This window comes from Chaetura pelagica, unplaced genomic scaffold (assembly GCF_000747805.2).
Source record: "Chaetura pelagica isolate M959 unplaced genomic scaffold, ChaPel_1.0 scaffold596, whole genome shotgun sequence".
NCBI lineage: Eukaryota > Metazoa > Chordata > Aves > Apodiformes > Apodidae > Chaetura > Chaetura pelagica.
Window position 1 is genome coordinate 503,015 of NW_009953725.1, and position 16,871 is coordinate 519,885.

Genomic DNA, 16,871 nt, shown 5'->3' on the forward strand with positions numbered 1-16,871 from the left:
ACTTGGTGGTGATGGTGGACAAACACCTTAACATGAGCCAGCAATGTGCACTTGCAGCCCAGAAAGCCAACTGTGTCCCTGGCTGCATCAAAAGAAGCATGGCCAGCAGGTCAAGCAAGGTGATTCTGCCACTCTACTCTGCACTTGTGATATTCCACCTGGAGTACTGTGTCCAGCTCTGGAGCCTTCAGCACAGAAAGGACATGGAGCTGCTGGAGTGAGTCCACGAGGATGATCAGAGGGCTGAAGCACCTCTCCTGTGAAGACAGGCAGAGAGAGCTAGGGTTGTTCAGCCTGGAGAAGACAAGGCTCAGACGCAGACCTCATAGCAGCCTTCCAGTATCTGAAGGGGGCCTACAGGAAAGCTGGAGAGGGACTTTTTATAAGAGCCTGCAGTGAGAGGACAATGGATAATGGCTTAAAACCTGAAAAGGGGAAATTAAGATTAGACATTAGGAGGAAATTTTTCACTATGAAAGTGGTGAGACACTGGAACAGGTTGCTCAAGGAAGTTGTGAAAACCCCATCCCTGGAAGTGTTCAAGGGCAGGCTAGATGGGGCTTTGAGCAACCTGATCTAGTGGGAGGTGTCCCTGGCCATGCAGGGTGTTTGGATCTAGAGGATCTTTAAGGTCCCTTTCAACACTAGCCATTCTATGATTTTGCAATTCTATGATTTGGCAACTAGTGACCATGTCTTGTTTTTTCTTTATACTCTTTTAGAAAACATCATATGCAATAATCTGGAAGATGGAAGTGTTACTACAGACTTTCAGAGGCTCCATGCTGACACAGCATATGCTTAGCTATAATCAGAACAGCAAAATAAGTCTTAACAAGAGCCTTAATAATGCTGATTTATGTAACAAGTAGGTAACCAAATAAAACCACAGAGTTACATGTTTCTGAAGATAGTGACACTAATGCTTAAAGCATTGAATACATTGTTACACCTGTATAGAATAACCTATTTCATGTTTTCAAGATGGTTTAAGGGGCTATTCCAGAGCTAGACGCTAGACAACACTACAACAAAGTTCTTAAAACTGAAGACAAAATAGAAGATTGAACTCCCAAAGCACTACACCAGGAATTACAAAACTGCTGCCATTCTGTTAAATTAATTTCTTCACATTCGAGCAATGCTTGATTTCATTAAAAAAATGTAATTGTACTCTAGATAGAGAACAGACACTGTGAAACAGATTTTAGGCAGGTGGATTGCTAGGAATCTTTCAGAGGACAAGTATAGGGTACGCATGTTGAGGTTCTTCTCAAGGTGTTTTCTACACCAATTGGAAAAAAGGATTCAACCTACACTTGCTACATTCTCTGCTTCAGACACATCACTTATTTTAAGCCTCTGGTTGCTCTTATTTTCTCAACCCTATGGATGTGCTGGATTTCATACGATCCCTGTTTCAGCCACACCACCATATAATTCTCATGCTTTTGAACTGTGTCTTGCACTGTAAACTTTGTGGTTCTCCATGCTTTACTTCAGCATTGCTTTCTTAGTCTAGCTTCAACAAGCTATCACCACTGTCACAGTCTAATTCAAGGATTTATAGCCTAATTATCTAACTCCAGTAATAAAATAACATTTAAAATGAATGTGTAGCATGAGAATTGCTTGCAGAACTACTCTTTCTAATTCTGTATTTCATAGAATAGTTTGGGTTGGAAAGAACCTTACAGATTGTCTAGTTCCAAGCTCCCTATATGGACAGGGACACCTCCCACAAGATCAGGTTGCTCAAATCACCATCCAGCCTCATCTTGAACACTTCTGAGGAGGGGAAATCCACAACTTCTTTAGGCAACCTGGTTCAGTTTCTCACCACCTTCATAGTGAAAAATTTCCTCCTAATATCAATCTACATCTAGTCTTTCAGTGTGAAACCATCATCGTTCATCCTACCACTACAAGCCCTCTTAAAAAGTTCCTCCCCAGCTTTCCTGTAGGCCCCCTCCAGGTACTGGAGGGCCACTATAAGGTCTCTCTGGAACCTTCTCCAGGCTGAACAACCCCAACACTTGCAGCCTGTTGAGTTGCTCATCAACCAACACTCCCAAGTCCTTTCCTCAGGCTGTTCCCAATCCATTCTCCAGCCAATCTGTATTTATGCTTGGGACTACCCCAATCCAGGTGCAGAACCTGCACTTGGCCTGACTGAATCTCATGAAGTTTGCAAGGACCCACCTCTCCAGCCCATCAAGGTCCCACTGGGCACCATCCCTTCCCCCAGCTCTTTGAGTGCTAACATCCAGCCAACTCCTTATCCACTGACTGGTCCATCTGTCAAGTCCACGTCTCTTCAATATAGAAGAAGGACACTGTGCATAAGTCCAGGCAGAGGACATCAGTTCCTCAACCATCAATGACATATATGACTGTGTCATATAAGGCCAACAAATCCATTCTATTCAGTACTACCCTTTCAATAAAAGTGACAGAACATTGTCACAGTAATAACCACCATCTTGTTTCAGAGACACAGATTCAATAAAACTCTTAAATGTTCCTTCTCATTACTTGTAAGAAAACTTCATAACTGTGGCAATACTCATGACATGGCTGTGTTCTCCAGTAAGTTTTGTTCCCAATAGTTCTGGAAAGTTTCCAGCTAAAAATATTTCACCATCAGTCTACATTTGTGAACAGTATCTTTTGTGTATTATTGCTGCAGCAAGTCAGAAATATGCAAATCATCGAAACATGAACTGTGACCCAAAGTAATATTTAGCTGCCTTAGAGAACCAACAGCAGTAAAAAATAAATCACCTTGTTAAAAAAATAGAAAGGAATGGTACTAACCACTTTTACATTCCTGATGCTCTCTTCTACTCACTGTACTTTTGAACTACATTGTAAAGAGTGATTCTGACTATTATCAGGGTTTTGGTGAATTCAGAACAAGTTTTAGCAAATCTCTTTCTCTGCTCTACATCACAAGATTATCTTTAAACAGATGACTGAGTTTCAGAAGAGCTCTGAGAAATCCTATTTAGCCTTAAACATTATGAGCATTACAAAGCAATACAGCATTAGCATGAATCCAATACAATCCATTTCAGTCTAACAGCTACAGTACTAACACTTAAAACATAGAAAGAAAAGCTTGTTATTTTAATACTGTAATGTTTTAGGAAAATTTTCTCCAGCAAAGCAAAATTTGCAATGAAGAAGTAATCAGAGTAAGAAGGGAAATGCTTCAATGTATGAAGACGAATTTCCATTATTTCTTACTGAGTAGACACACATGACATTTCTACGTGCACTCAGTTGCAAAATAGTGCTAACACCAACAGAATGCGTGACAGAAAACTCTGTTACTCATTTTTTGATTTCCACCTGCAATGACATTTCCTTCCTCTCTGAAACTGACAACTAGAGGGAGTTAGCACTATATCTGTGATGTTCTCTGATGATGAAAATATATACAAAACTGAACTCCAGATGATTAATGGCATTTACTCCTAAAGTTACAGATACATATTCTTAATGAAACTATGCATTAATTATTTTCTATACTAAATTACCTCTGATAATGTTAAGCTCTACAATGTAACATGGAACTGGAAAAACAGAGGTATTTGGCATTCTAATGCTGAATTTAATATTCAGTTATATAAAACCAAAAATTACAACTGAAAGAATGGCTGTTTCCCCTGCCATGTTTTTAGTGGTATGGAACACCAGCTTGGTTTTATCGTACACTTTTGAGACATATTTGGGTCCTAAAACGCATTCCAATGAAACTCAGCATAAAGCATATAAGGATAACTGGATAAATAATCTCCATTATAATGCTGTATCAGATCAGCATTAGATGAATCTTGGTATTAAGATATTACAAAACCAACTTTTTTTTAGCACTCCAGAAAACAAAAAAAATTGATTGCAAGAAATGCAGATCAAATAATAGTTATACAGGTCAATATATATGTCAGATAATAGGAATAACGAAAAGTCAGGGACTTTGGTTTCACTATAGCATCCATGCATCAGATGCAGGATACAAAAAGGAAACTGGCTGAAAGTTCTCTTGTAATTCTAGGTTTATTACACTTAGAGCTTAATTTTCACTGTGTCAATTAAAATAAAGGAATTTCAAACAAAAATAACTGTCTGTATTTAGGTATTGTGATTGAATATATTACAGTAAGCATTACAGTTTCCAATAACAGTGCAAGATTTAGCCTAGGACCTACTCAAGACCAAAAAATCTTCAACATTAAAAGTCTAAAAATTACAAATTAAAAATATGAGGATTTTCACCGGCCATCCTGTGATAGCTGCTCATGATGTGTTTATTTTTTAAAGTTTAAACTTGCATGCCAGTATTGACAGTACTTCTAAAAGCACTTTAAAATTTGTGTCTTCTCATCTTCAAAAACATAAGAGAATGTCTGTATAAAAAACCCAACCTTCTAATGTGCTATTAAGACAAATGGGCACTTTTGTTTTTTTCATGACGCATACAAGAGAAGCGGTTATCACAGCAAATATCATCTGTACCAATTAACTTAAAAAGCCACTTTTGAAGAATTAAAACAATGATACATTTGGAGAGTTAGCAGTCACGAAAGTGAATGTAAAATACATTACTTTTGCTAAAAACTACATACATGAACTTCAACTATAACTCTTAAAATTTATGTTTAGGTGTGGCATTGGAGGGAAGAGTTCTATCATTTATATAGCAAGACAGTTCTTTGGATATTCTGCACAAATATTTGTTGCCGGTTGCTCCAAAACATTTCATGTTTTCAGCAGTCGGCTAAACTCTAGCAGATTGCTTAGCCCATGACTCAAGAGGGTAGCAAACAGAGCTTTATGGTGCTTGGTATGATGAAAATAATACAACTACCTGACAATTTGAACAGACTTAAGGACTTTGTAACTTGACTGTTTAAGTGTTTTAAAAAAGTTTTCCACTGAGTCAACTGAGATCTCGATCATGTACCACCTACCTGAAACACTCAACTAGATGCTGCCCACTTCTTTAATAAATATGCCTTCTGCATAAATTTTGTGTATCGATTGCTGGACTAAGCAGAAACATGATCATGCCTGCAGTCAAAGCAGGACTGTTCCCTCCTGTAAGGCAGGAATTATTTTAGGTTCATGATCTCACATAATTACTTTGTGTTTCTTTGTAATTTGGGTAAGGCAATATTATCATAAAGAGAAATATTTCCACATCACTACGACATAAAACAGCGTAATACAGGCCACGTTTTCTGATGCTAACTAAATTCCTTCTCTTAAATATTTTTGTAAGCAAATCTTCAAGTGAACTATGTTGTCTAAAGATACATTCTGCAAATGAATCATGGTTCAATCAGCTGACATGACTTTTATGTGGTTGTGTTATTGAATGGGAAACTTCCACACCAAAATTAACATCAGGAAAGTCTAATGCAATGAGGCTTTCACAAAATAAAATGTAGATTAATCAGCTAAGAAAATTTTTTTTTTTTTAAAACCAGCATCCTAACTTTCACTACAAGTTAAAATTTCAACTTACCAGACTTGTGTTTCTTGTGTTTTGCTTTCTTTTTAATTATAAATAACTTATTCTGGATCTCAGATTTATAAGATTTGAATGGATGAAGATGAAACTCGCGCTTTCTTTGCAAGTCATCAAGTTTCCGCTGTAGATTTTCATTTAGAATATCCTTCAACTTCTTTTTTTTCTTTTTCTTCTTTTTTGCTCGCAACTTATATAGTTTATTATTTTGAAGTGAGCTCTCTAGCATTGTTTCTTTAGTAGATTCATGGTAATTCATGTCTTGGTTGTCATTGTGAGTGCCATTGACATGCATTTGGCAAGATTTCAGTGTGTTCTCCTTGAATGGATTAACTGCAGCTTTTACTCTGGTCATTTCAAAGGCACAACCTTGTCCATTCTCCACCACCCTTACTTCTCCCGAATGAGGGTGACCACCTATACTAACAGTCTCTCCTGAACTCATCAACTTCTTCAAGTTGTCTTTAGAGCAACCAGGTTTTTTGATGTTGCAGACTCCTGAGGTCTCTGTTTCACAATTAATTTCCATCTTCTCTGTAGTCACTCTGGAGCTATCTATGTGCATTTTTTTTTCTGGACAGGTAACAATAGAGTCCATACTCTTATCTACTTCTGTCTTAGAACGAGTTACCAGCTCTTCTCTACTGCCAGAGCTGACCTCCCCATTGCTTTTGTTTACATATTCATGTTTTATTTTCTCCAATTTTACACGTGACACTTTTTTAATTTTGATGGGAGGAGATGGGAATTCAGGAGCCTGAAACGGTTTTTGTTTGTAAATCCGAACATCTGCACCACAAAACTGTGGAAAATGAACATAGGCATTCTCCAAGTAGTCATAACCAAGAATTACTTCCCTGCATTCATGGATAGGCTGACCTAGCACTGCATCCTGAACATCCTTTTGTGTTTCATACACAAAATCACAGAGACCTTTAAGCAGCCACACTTTTTGGTAGAATGGTAGCTCATGAAATCGTTTTTCCTCCAAGGGACTAACTTCTCCAAGGACTTTGAAGAACTGTGGACACAATCCAAGTTTTTCTGCAGAGCTATTAGGATTATCAGTCTGCCCTACAACAGTATACCAGTGTTTTACTTTCTGTCTGAGTGCTGCTTCCCAAGTCCTGTAAGAAAGTGTAGGCCTGCGATGTAATGTAGATCTGCGATGAGGAGGACTTAACAAAGAAGTCATTATTTTAGATAAAAAAGCATTACACTGAGGCATCAGAAGACAACGTTCCAATTCATAGAATACTATTTCAGGTAAATTTAAAATCTGCTGAGCTAAACAAAGAAAATGACCAATAGCTGGAATCTCCCACATTGTCTCCATCTTTGTAGGTGCTGCTTGAGCTAAAAGTGACTTTTCCCATTCTTCTATTTCTTTCTGGCTAGCTTCTTCTGCTTCTTTTCTTTCTTGCTCTCTCAGCCTATGAAAAGAAAATTCATTAAAATTCAGATATCAGGTGACCAAGAAGAAATCAGGGACTAAAAAAAGTCAGAACTACAGAATGACAAACATAATTACCTTGAGGTAGTAAATAACACAGTACATAGTTTTAATTCAGTTTATCTTACTTGGGATTACACAATGCACCACTGCATCAAAGTGGGAAATTATAGTCCTCTATTCCTATCACAAGTAGTTTAAAAAAGGGGAAAAGATTAAGAGAAAACCTGGTAGATATCAGCAGTTTGGGTGGTTTAGATGTTTTTTTAAAATGTATTACCTTCCCCAATCCCTTGTTGGCAGGATTAAGTACTTCCAACAAACTATCCATATAAACAAACTGCAGATAACTCTTGCTTGTGTCACCTAATTTGCAGGTCACTTCCTCAATACACAAGTACACATGCCTAACTAGTAAGTGCTTTACTCGCATACAAAATAAATTCTCCCTCCCACCCATAGGCGTGTTACTAGTGGGCTTGCAGTGGTGGTCAAAAAGGAAACAAATCAGTATCAGGATGCATGAAAAATGTGATGGAAAATAACACCAGAAATAAAACGTCATTACATTAATAAATGGTTTACCCTCACCTGAAAAACTGTATTCAGTTCTGGTCCCCCCTATCTAAAAAAAGGATAGAGCAGAAATAGTGGGTATGCAGAGAAAGAGGTTATCAGTAATCAGAGGCCTGTAAAAACTTCTGAAAAATCTGGGACTCCATACAAAATCCTAGCAACTGGAAACATGACAGCAATATAACACACTAATATGATAGATTGGGAACTTGTTTTTACTTTCATTTGTAAATTCATCGTTAAAACTTAAAGGCAACAAGTTCAAGAGGAAGAAAATGCTTCCACTTCAAAGAATCAATCACCCATATCTTACCATTTAACTTACTAAAGCATGGGATATGTTAATTTAGTTCCAAAATGAAAAAATTACATCTGCATGAACTGTAGACATGGCATTTCAGGACATATTCTAGAGCACATGCTGGGTGTTACTGAAATGTTGTTTCTTTGATTGTTTTCTGCTTTTTCCTCCTGGGTGGATCAGGAGGATTTTAAGATCCTCAGATCTTAAGAGGTCTTTGCCAACCATGATGATTCTGTGAATCTCTGAATCACAAGAATATCAAGAGTAACCAGAAACAGGAGGGATTTATGTTTAATGTTGCAATGGTAAATTATCTGCTAGAAAATAATCACTTGTGTGTATCACTAATGTAACCTGTTACTGGAATTTACATGTTCTTATTTCCAGATTGCTAACCTCCAATTACACGTCTTTGTACACAAGTAGCAAATAAATGCCACGTATCCATTCAAAGCAACAATGCTTTCCAAATTCAGCTAAAGGGTAATGTTAAAATATTTCTTTCGACAACATGAAGCTAAATAGTGGCTTCTAAAATGAAGAATGTGTATTTGAAGCATTGACTAGGTATCTCAGTAACATAAAAAATATGACAAACATAGCTCAGCCCACATTTTAGCATCAACACAGGAGAAATTTGTCATGGCCACAAATTTAAGGTTTGCATCCTCTGAGAACGCAAAATTACATCAATATATATATGGGATTCCACTGAATGCCTCATCTTACATAACTACATAAAATTGCAAGTGACTTGTTATCATAACTGGAACAGATTTTTTTATTAGCACAGGCATACATTCTTGTTACTTATGTAGTTGTCAAATGCAGAAGGACAGATTCATGTAAAACATAAAATCAAAAAAGCAAACAGGTCAGTTCTCAGCTTCACTTTCACAATGCAGCATTAATTCAACTGTACAGTGGATGGGGTCTAAAGAAAAATCTCACTTTGCAGTACTAATTTAAACATATAACTAATGTGGTCTAATGACAAAATCCTAGTTGCCATTCTAAGTGAATAAACCAACATAAATAAACTCAACAACAATGCTGGGGTTAAATGAGCAATTTTAAGATGTTGACTTTTGTCCTAGTTCCATGTATAATATTGCATTAATAAATAAAAATAACTAATAACAATAATAATAAAAAATAACATTTAATACCTCACAAGTGGGGCAGAGGAAGAAACAATAGTAAGAAGTGTTCAAAATGATAAATTTCAAAGCACTTCTGAATTCCACTCCCTCCTCTGTCCTAACTGTAAAACTTATTTCCAAATAACCTGCTGCCTTCAAAAGGTGTGAAATCTTTTAAAATAGTATGGAAATAAGTTTAAACATGAATAGACAGACAATGAGATAGAACATTTTTAAAAACAACCACATTTCAGTATCACCTAAACACACATGCTGTAGATCACCAAAAAATGTCATATTTGCAAGCAGTTTCAACTTACTATCATTAATTTAAACTAAGGCAGATTTCTCAAAATAAATACAATACCATAGATTCACCTAACTTTACTTCACAAAATTACAATCATAATGCTATTACAAAGATGAAAATTTTGCAAAATGTTTGCCTTCTCTTTTTTAAGGCTATCATTTTATCACAGTATCTGTAGTCAAGTCTATTTTCAGTAGAGAAAATATAATACCAGCACATTTTAATATCTTCATTATTGAGGTCTTTCTAGTAGCTGCCCATCTTTTTGAGGGCATAGCTTATTCCTAGGGTTTTTTTGTTGAGATGGAGGAGAAAGAAGGCGGGAGAGGAGGTGGGGTGAGTGAGCAGGGGTGGAGAGGGAGAGAGAGAAAAAGATTTGATATTCAGCAAGACAAATATCCTTACACTGAGAAATTCTCTGGACAAACAAATTTGGCTTTTGAGCTAACAGTGACCGTAAAAAACCATATGTTTCATACTTCTATTTACATTTATCAGTAAAATCTTTGTAGACATGTATTGCTTTCACAATAATAACACAAAACTATTCTAAGGTCAAGCTGACATTTCCAGGCTAACAAAGGAGAAACACATTCCTAGTACATGTCTGCAGCAGTTCTTTTGCAGTTCTCGAGTGGATAAAACTAAAGCAACTGACCTTAAAACTTGCCAGACATGCTCCCCAAATAGAGATATCAACTAAACCACAGTCTGGACATAACTCTTCACTTTTCTTATCATTTTCTCCCTTAAGACAGCAGAAAAATCTCACCAGCTAATTCCTTGTCAGTTGAAGGAGAGAGGAAGCAGAGACTACATTGTGCTTTTTGCCTCCCAGTTACCACTTCTAACCTACTTAGATGTTTTCACCGGTAAAAGGTAACGCAGTGGAATGCTAATGACAAGCTACAGACAACTGTTTCAATTCTACAATAACTTGTTTTTACAAAGTTTCTTTTAAAAAAAACCACTAAAAAGCTACATACAAAATAGCAATATAGCACATTATTCTAAAATAATCAAGATGTAATAGGCAAAACAAATTACATTCAGAGATGTCCATGTGACCTTAAGTCTTCATCTGTAATGTCTTACATTATGACATATTCTATGGTCTATATAGGCTATCTGACATACTGTACAAGACCCAGTTCATTCCATGCTCACAATATCCTCATAAAGGGCAGAACTGATGTATAAGTGTATCTCATTCCATAATTTGCTAATTTAAATTACTAACTTGCAACCGGAATTGAATTATGAAACTTATCCCAGAATGATGTTTTCTGAAATGGTAACAACATCGTGCTGCCTAGAATAATTTTTTTTTTAAAAAAAACAAGTTGTACAGACACTTAATTACCATTGTAATCAACCAGATAACTACCTGTCATTCACTGGTGGTTTAAAAATTTCTGTAGGAATCTACCTCTACATTTAGGTGCTTAAATGCCTCTAAACAGGCAAATACTTTCAATTACATAGTAATTAAAAAAATATTTAATGTAACTAATACGTAAGTTAGTACACATATTGATACGCTACTTCATTAGCATGTAACCAACAAGCTGAGCAGAACCTGATGGAAACGTAACTCATAATCCATATTCTGATAATTAGAACAACTGAACAAAAGGAAAGCTTAAAGCTTATAAACAAGACTGACAAGTACAGTAAATTTGACATTGTTTTAAATTTATACTTGTGGGGGTGAAAAGTGCTTTTGGTACTGCACAGAAACTATTAGCTACAAAATAGTGAAACCAGTTTTGCCAAGAAAGTTTCTCATTTTTTACATGTTAAGTCTACTACAATTAATGCATAACTGAGAAGGTAAAAAATATTAAATAAAACATGAAATAAACTCTGCAAGTTATTAATAAACTACAAGAAAGAAAAAGAGAACCCTCTACAAAGGACACCTAAGCAACAAAAATAATGAAAGGATTTGCAGTAGGATTTCCATGGAGTTAACTACAGAAAAGATGATAAAAAACAGTCTTCAGGATATTCTTCAAAATACACAGTTGAAAAACCAATTTCAAGGATTTTGGAAAAAAAACCAAGAAAACTATTTTAAAGATTAAATTTACTACATCGTAAGATGCCTGTGCCTTACATGAGTATGTAAATATCTAAAGCACAGGATTAAATATTAACTTGGAGTTAAACAAACAATTTCTTTAGGTACGAGGCTGAGTTCTGTAGAAAGACACTTACATTTGCACCCTTATTTATCTGGGGCTGAAAATATGTAACTCCTAGTGAAGCGGCTAAACAGTCTGAACTAAAGCACATATATGTTGCATGGTTAGATGGATGGTCAAAAAGTGAGTGCTTTTTAATGCTCCTGATAACTCATCTGCAAGTTTGGTGAACAGCAGGTGCTACCTATCAACAAACAAATTATTTGCCAGCACTCAAATTACACTACCATATTATACAAAATTTATGGGGAAGAACAGCAGGAGAGCAAGACCAGAAGGAACACAATGTTCAGTACAGAAGAAATTAAAATCCTTAGGAGTTTACCCACTCATTTAAGCTGGCCATCACAGGCACTCATAGTTATACTCCGACACAGGACCATCTGTTTTATAGCAACGGATTTGGAAACTCATTCTTTTACAACAGTGATGAAAAACTAAGCGAAACAATAAATAATAATAATAATAAACAAAATAATCCATATCCACTAACATAGCACTTAACCTATAAGAATATAGTTTATAACATGAATTCTACTGGGATACATTAAAATAAATAGGAATTCTGCAGTAACATTTTGGGGCCTGTTAAGTATGTGGATAACTGTCCAGAATCACCTGTTTTACTTGAATATTCCTTAAAGATTCAGTAGCAGATTTAAACAGATATAAATGCAATTTCAGTTTAGCAAACTTCATTTTTATTTCAAAAATATTAGGAGTGAAAGCCAAGTTCAGTAATGAAAACAAGTATTTACCGATGAACCAAAGCTGTAGCTCTAAGGAATACTGACATGACATTAACAAAGGATGGTATGGTGCACACCAATTAAACTACCTGAGTCTGCAATCCTGCATATAGTTCTGAAAATATCAGTTCTGTGCCAAACCCAACATGCCAAATTTCTAAAAAAAAAAAAAACAGCTGAATAATAATTTCCTCTTCTTAACATAACTATATATTCAACATCATATTTATTTTAGCAATAATTCAAAATAATTTTTAATACATTTATTTATTAAAATTGTTCTCCATCTTAAATGTTTCAAGTAGCATTTCTACATAAAACACTTGGAAAATTTATAGATACTTTATCATATGCTCTTCACTGGTAATGTATTACTAAATTTATAGGTTTTCTGATTTCCAAGACTTTTTCATAAAATACCTCTACCAAGTACCTGAGGAACATTTGCCTTTTGGTGACTTGGGAAAGAATTGGCATTCAGAGTTCCAAGTTACTTTGAAAACATGATGGATCCATTAGAAAATAAGATATCTGAAGCATGATTGAGACCAACAGAGTCAAAGAAATATTCAAGCAGCATGACACCTTTATTGTTTCCTATTAAGTATCAAGAGATCACTGGTTGTGATCTTTTTCTGTTATTGTAGAACATTCTGTAGAATCAATTGCCATGGAGTGTCCTTTGCACAGGATCTGGGACATTTGAGTATATACAGGTACATTGCTTTAACTGTTAATTACTACAGGTTTGCAGAACATGCTTAGAACAGGTGTATAAAAGCAAAATCTCTATTTAATCAGGTAATATATTCTACTGACCCCATGTATTAAAACCCAATCAAAATTTCCTTTCTTGTAACATTGTTATCAAGTTCAGAGATCTAGAATGCAGACTGGCAAATCAAGAGAATTTACCACAGAAACAATAACCCTAGTGATCTTTTTTTTTGCCAAAGATGAGGTAGATTAGGAGAAGAAAAGTTCACTAATTTCTACAACAGTAGTGGCTAACACTCAACTCAGCCAAAACTGTATGGCTCCAAATTTATGGGAAAGTAAGGTGACCTGCAAAACAACAGTGAACTGGCTATACAAGGGAAAAATCTCCAACCATAAAATTTGAAAACAATCAGGAAATATTTTGCTTCCTAAAGCTAATACTGTCTTATCATCATGCTCCATGTTCAGACACAGTCTCTCAAGTTACTGTTAAAGTATACAAGTTTACAAGCTTCATTTTTCTCAATGTGAAACGTAATACGATCAATATTGAACACTCTCTGGAATGATATACCTCTGAAATATATGAAAAGCACAAAATCCCACAGTTAACTCCATACAGATTCTAAATTTGTTACCTAACTGTCAAGCTGAAATGCCACATCAGTAAGGTAACTGGAGTGGTACTGGCAGAGATAATCTGCTTTTGGCTATCAGCAAGAGATGCAGTGACAACATTACAGAACTAGACTGTAGTTAAGCATTCTGGTACTTTCAATCTTACAATAAGAGGTATTATACACTGTGACTTAGCTAACAGGAAATTACTATGGATACTTCCAGTTACTATTAAAAGGTTCACAATCCTAAGGTAACAGCAGCCTTGATTTATTTTAGTTTATATGACTTCTATTTAACACCTTCTTGAAAAAGTGCTAAAAACAGTTTTCTTGCTTTGTGGGTGCACTGTATTGAAGTCCTAGATTCATGAATGAAGATAAGACAAGGACCTCATTTATTTACCTAAAAAAAGCCTCAAGAAGCTAACCCTGTAGAGAACCAAAAAGACAAAATTATTTAAAACTAAAACAAAATGTTTTTTTCCTATTACCTCTTTTCCTCTTTTGCTTTCAGCTGTTCCTCTTGTCTTAGAGCCTGAACCACCACAGACTCAAACATGCCTGTTGACAAGCATACTAAATGGCGAGTTGTGGAACGACGTCTGGTTGAAACGCATGCTGTTCCTTTCTCATCTTCCAGCCCATGGCATCCTCTAGATGTTACAGCTATTGAGGTTTTTTCTCTTAAATGCCTAGGAGAAAAATGCAAGCCAATTCACAACTACAATTTTCATTACTAGCGACACTTTAATATACTACACACCACAGATCAGGCATATTTATTCAGAAAAAACAGTTATTTTTCACCTCTCAATTTTTCCACTTTCAAAGTTGCTTTACAAATTTTAATGCTAAAACCAATGTGCTACAATGAACTATGCTTTCACATCTGTGGATATTCATCTCAAGTAACCAAATATTATTGAGAGATTTAACTTCCCATATTAATTAATAAATACTTGGAAAGAAAATACTTCCAACAAGACCTGAGACAAGAAACTAACTTTTAAAATCCAACCTCTACTCAAAGTAACTTTGGTTCTAGAGTAATTTTCTCTGGTTTGTAATACCTGGGAATCATACAACCAACACTAACTGCTTTCCTCAAGTCACTTGACGAGGATCATTGACCTTTTTTGCAATGAAGGAAGAATGACTATTTGAAGAAGCAGTTCCTGAATTTAATTCTATTAACAAATTCAGCTGTTAAACACTTATGTCTGTCTGATCAAGAACTTTAAAAGAACTTCAAGATTTCCAGACTCCACAGTCCTTTCTATATACAGTTCTTAGAAACTTTCACCAAGCTAATATACAGAGACATACTGAAATTTTTTTACAAATCTCTGAAAAGTTAATGTAAGAAAAATTCACTATATATTGAGGTAGGATAATTTTCAGCCAGTTTAATATTTCTTAGTATTCCTTTGAACAAAGACTGTGCATTTGCGGAACAATGACAACTGCAACTGAGGTGTTTTTTTTTCAGCAAATACATACATTGCTATTGAATCATGCAGTATATGAACTGATGTTACTTTCTTGTGAAGTTCATAATAAAAAGGCGTTGAACATTCTCAGGTCCTACCAAATCCACTCAGTAGTCACATTATCCAACTAAGAGCCTTCAACAAAAGGTCCTTTAATCCAATACAGCTGAGGTATTAGAGTCACAAAACATACAGAAATTAACTTGGCACAACTCTTCCAAACTGCATTTGGTTATCTATTTATTGGCCAGCAGTAACTCGTTTAAGCCAGGAATTCTGATTAATTTCTTTAAAATCAAGTTTTGCTCAAGCAAGTTAGCAACACTTATGCCACTCCAGATTCAGCTCCTTCCCTTCTATTCCAAACTTGTCACAGAACTGTTGCTATGCAAAGGGAGTTTCAAATATAGTGTTGCTACTCCAACACAGAACACTCTCACTCCAGCTTATTCAGTTGAGTTCTGCACCACACTCAGGTGTTCCCACTACACAAACAAGGCTCTTCTCACCAGCTGGCATCTAGCAAGTTAAGGTTGATAGACATGTACAGCTTTACATGTTTCCTAACAATGTTGCTTCTTCACCTTCAGCCTTTGCCAAAAAACTCTTGGTTTTTACACAGAAAATACCATGTCTCTCAGAAGACGGGTGGACCTTTCACTCTAACAAGCTCACACGGTTTTCTGATTATGACTAAACTAAGCCAATCTCAAACTCAGGAGAAAGCATGTATTTCAGTTGTGATCTAAACTGGGCTTTCTACTATGCAGCCTGGCAGCTTTCTATTCTTCAGCTGCTCTGGCTGATAAACAAGTTCCCACTATGGACTTATATTTAAACACATCACAATTCCCATCTTGCCACTTAACACACATATGCCAAGTATTACCTTTCATTTTATGACTATCAAAAATTATGCCATTTTAAAGAAGGTGCTTCAGCTCAAGATTTTGCTCCTACTTATTTTAAAAACAGTAAATTTTTACAGATAAAAAGCAAAATTGCAAAGAGGCAGGTGCTCATACAAAGTTTGGGTAATTTAATTTGCTCCTGATAGCATAAAATAAAGGAGTATTTGACATCTTGTCTAAACAAGTGGACCTCCACGCTCAGAAAACGCTTCCTTCATAAGGAAAACCTTAGCCAGGAACTGCCGTGCCCTACTTTACATTCTGGTATTTTCAGGTTTGGAAGCACCAAAGCATTTGGAATTAAGATTTTAACAGCTCCCAGCAGGAAACGTTCCTCTCTGTGGAAGAACTGAGAGCTCAAGTGTTTTTTTCTGGGGTTTCAAAATCTATTCAAATGGTATTTTTTACACAACGGAACGCACCCCTCTGTTCTATTTTATATAAGCCGCATCTCGCAGGGCCCCTACAGAGTTTTCTACACCTACCGGGACAGTAGCGCCAGCTTCTGTTCCAGCATCATCTCCAGCTTCTGGGCCTGTTTGGAGAGCCAGTGATCTATACCATACAATCGGTAACATGTCTCCAGCATTAGCCGGAAGTCACCCACGAAATCTGCTATCCCTCCATACTGGCCATTGGAAAATTTCTCTTCCATCTTCAAGAGCCACATTCCAGCTGGCGACTGCTGAAAGGAGTGATTGCTGTTATGGCCCGAGAGGGAGCCAGCTCTTTCTTCACTGATGGATGCCTGATCCGCGAGGGGCTTCAAAAACGGTGCTGTCAGAGGTCGGTACTTCTCCATGAGAAACTCACGCAAGATGCGATATCCCTGCTGCAGCTCGGGATTCAGGTT

The 16,871-nt window shown here is 36.1% G+C and overlaps 1 protein-coding gene across 1 annotated transcript in view; it reads right to left on the bottom strand.

Moving 5' to 3' along the window:
• The window catches only part of KIAA2026 (KIAA2026 ortholog), a gene marked incomplete at its 5' end in the record, with an annotated part of 52,676 nt that extends 35,805 nt beyond the window's left edge, over window positions 1-16,871 (bottom strand). Inside the window, 3 exons of the mRNA XM_010000653.1 lie at window positions 5,534-6,969; window positions 14,109-14,309; window positions 16,504-16,871. Of these exons, the coding sequence (XP_009998955.1) occupies window positions 5,534-6,969; window positions 14,109-14,309; window positions 16,504-16,871 (2,005 nt within the window). The remainder of the gene's footprint in view (window positions 1-5,533; window positions 6,970-14,108; window positions 14,310-16,503) is intronic.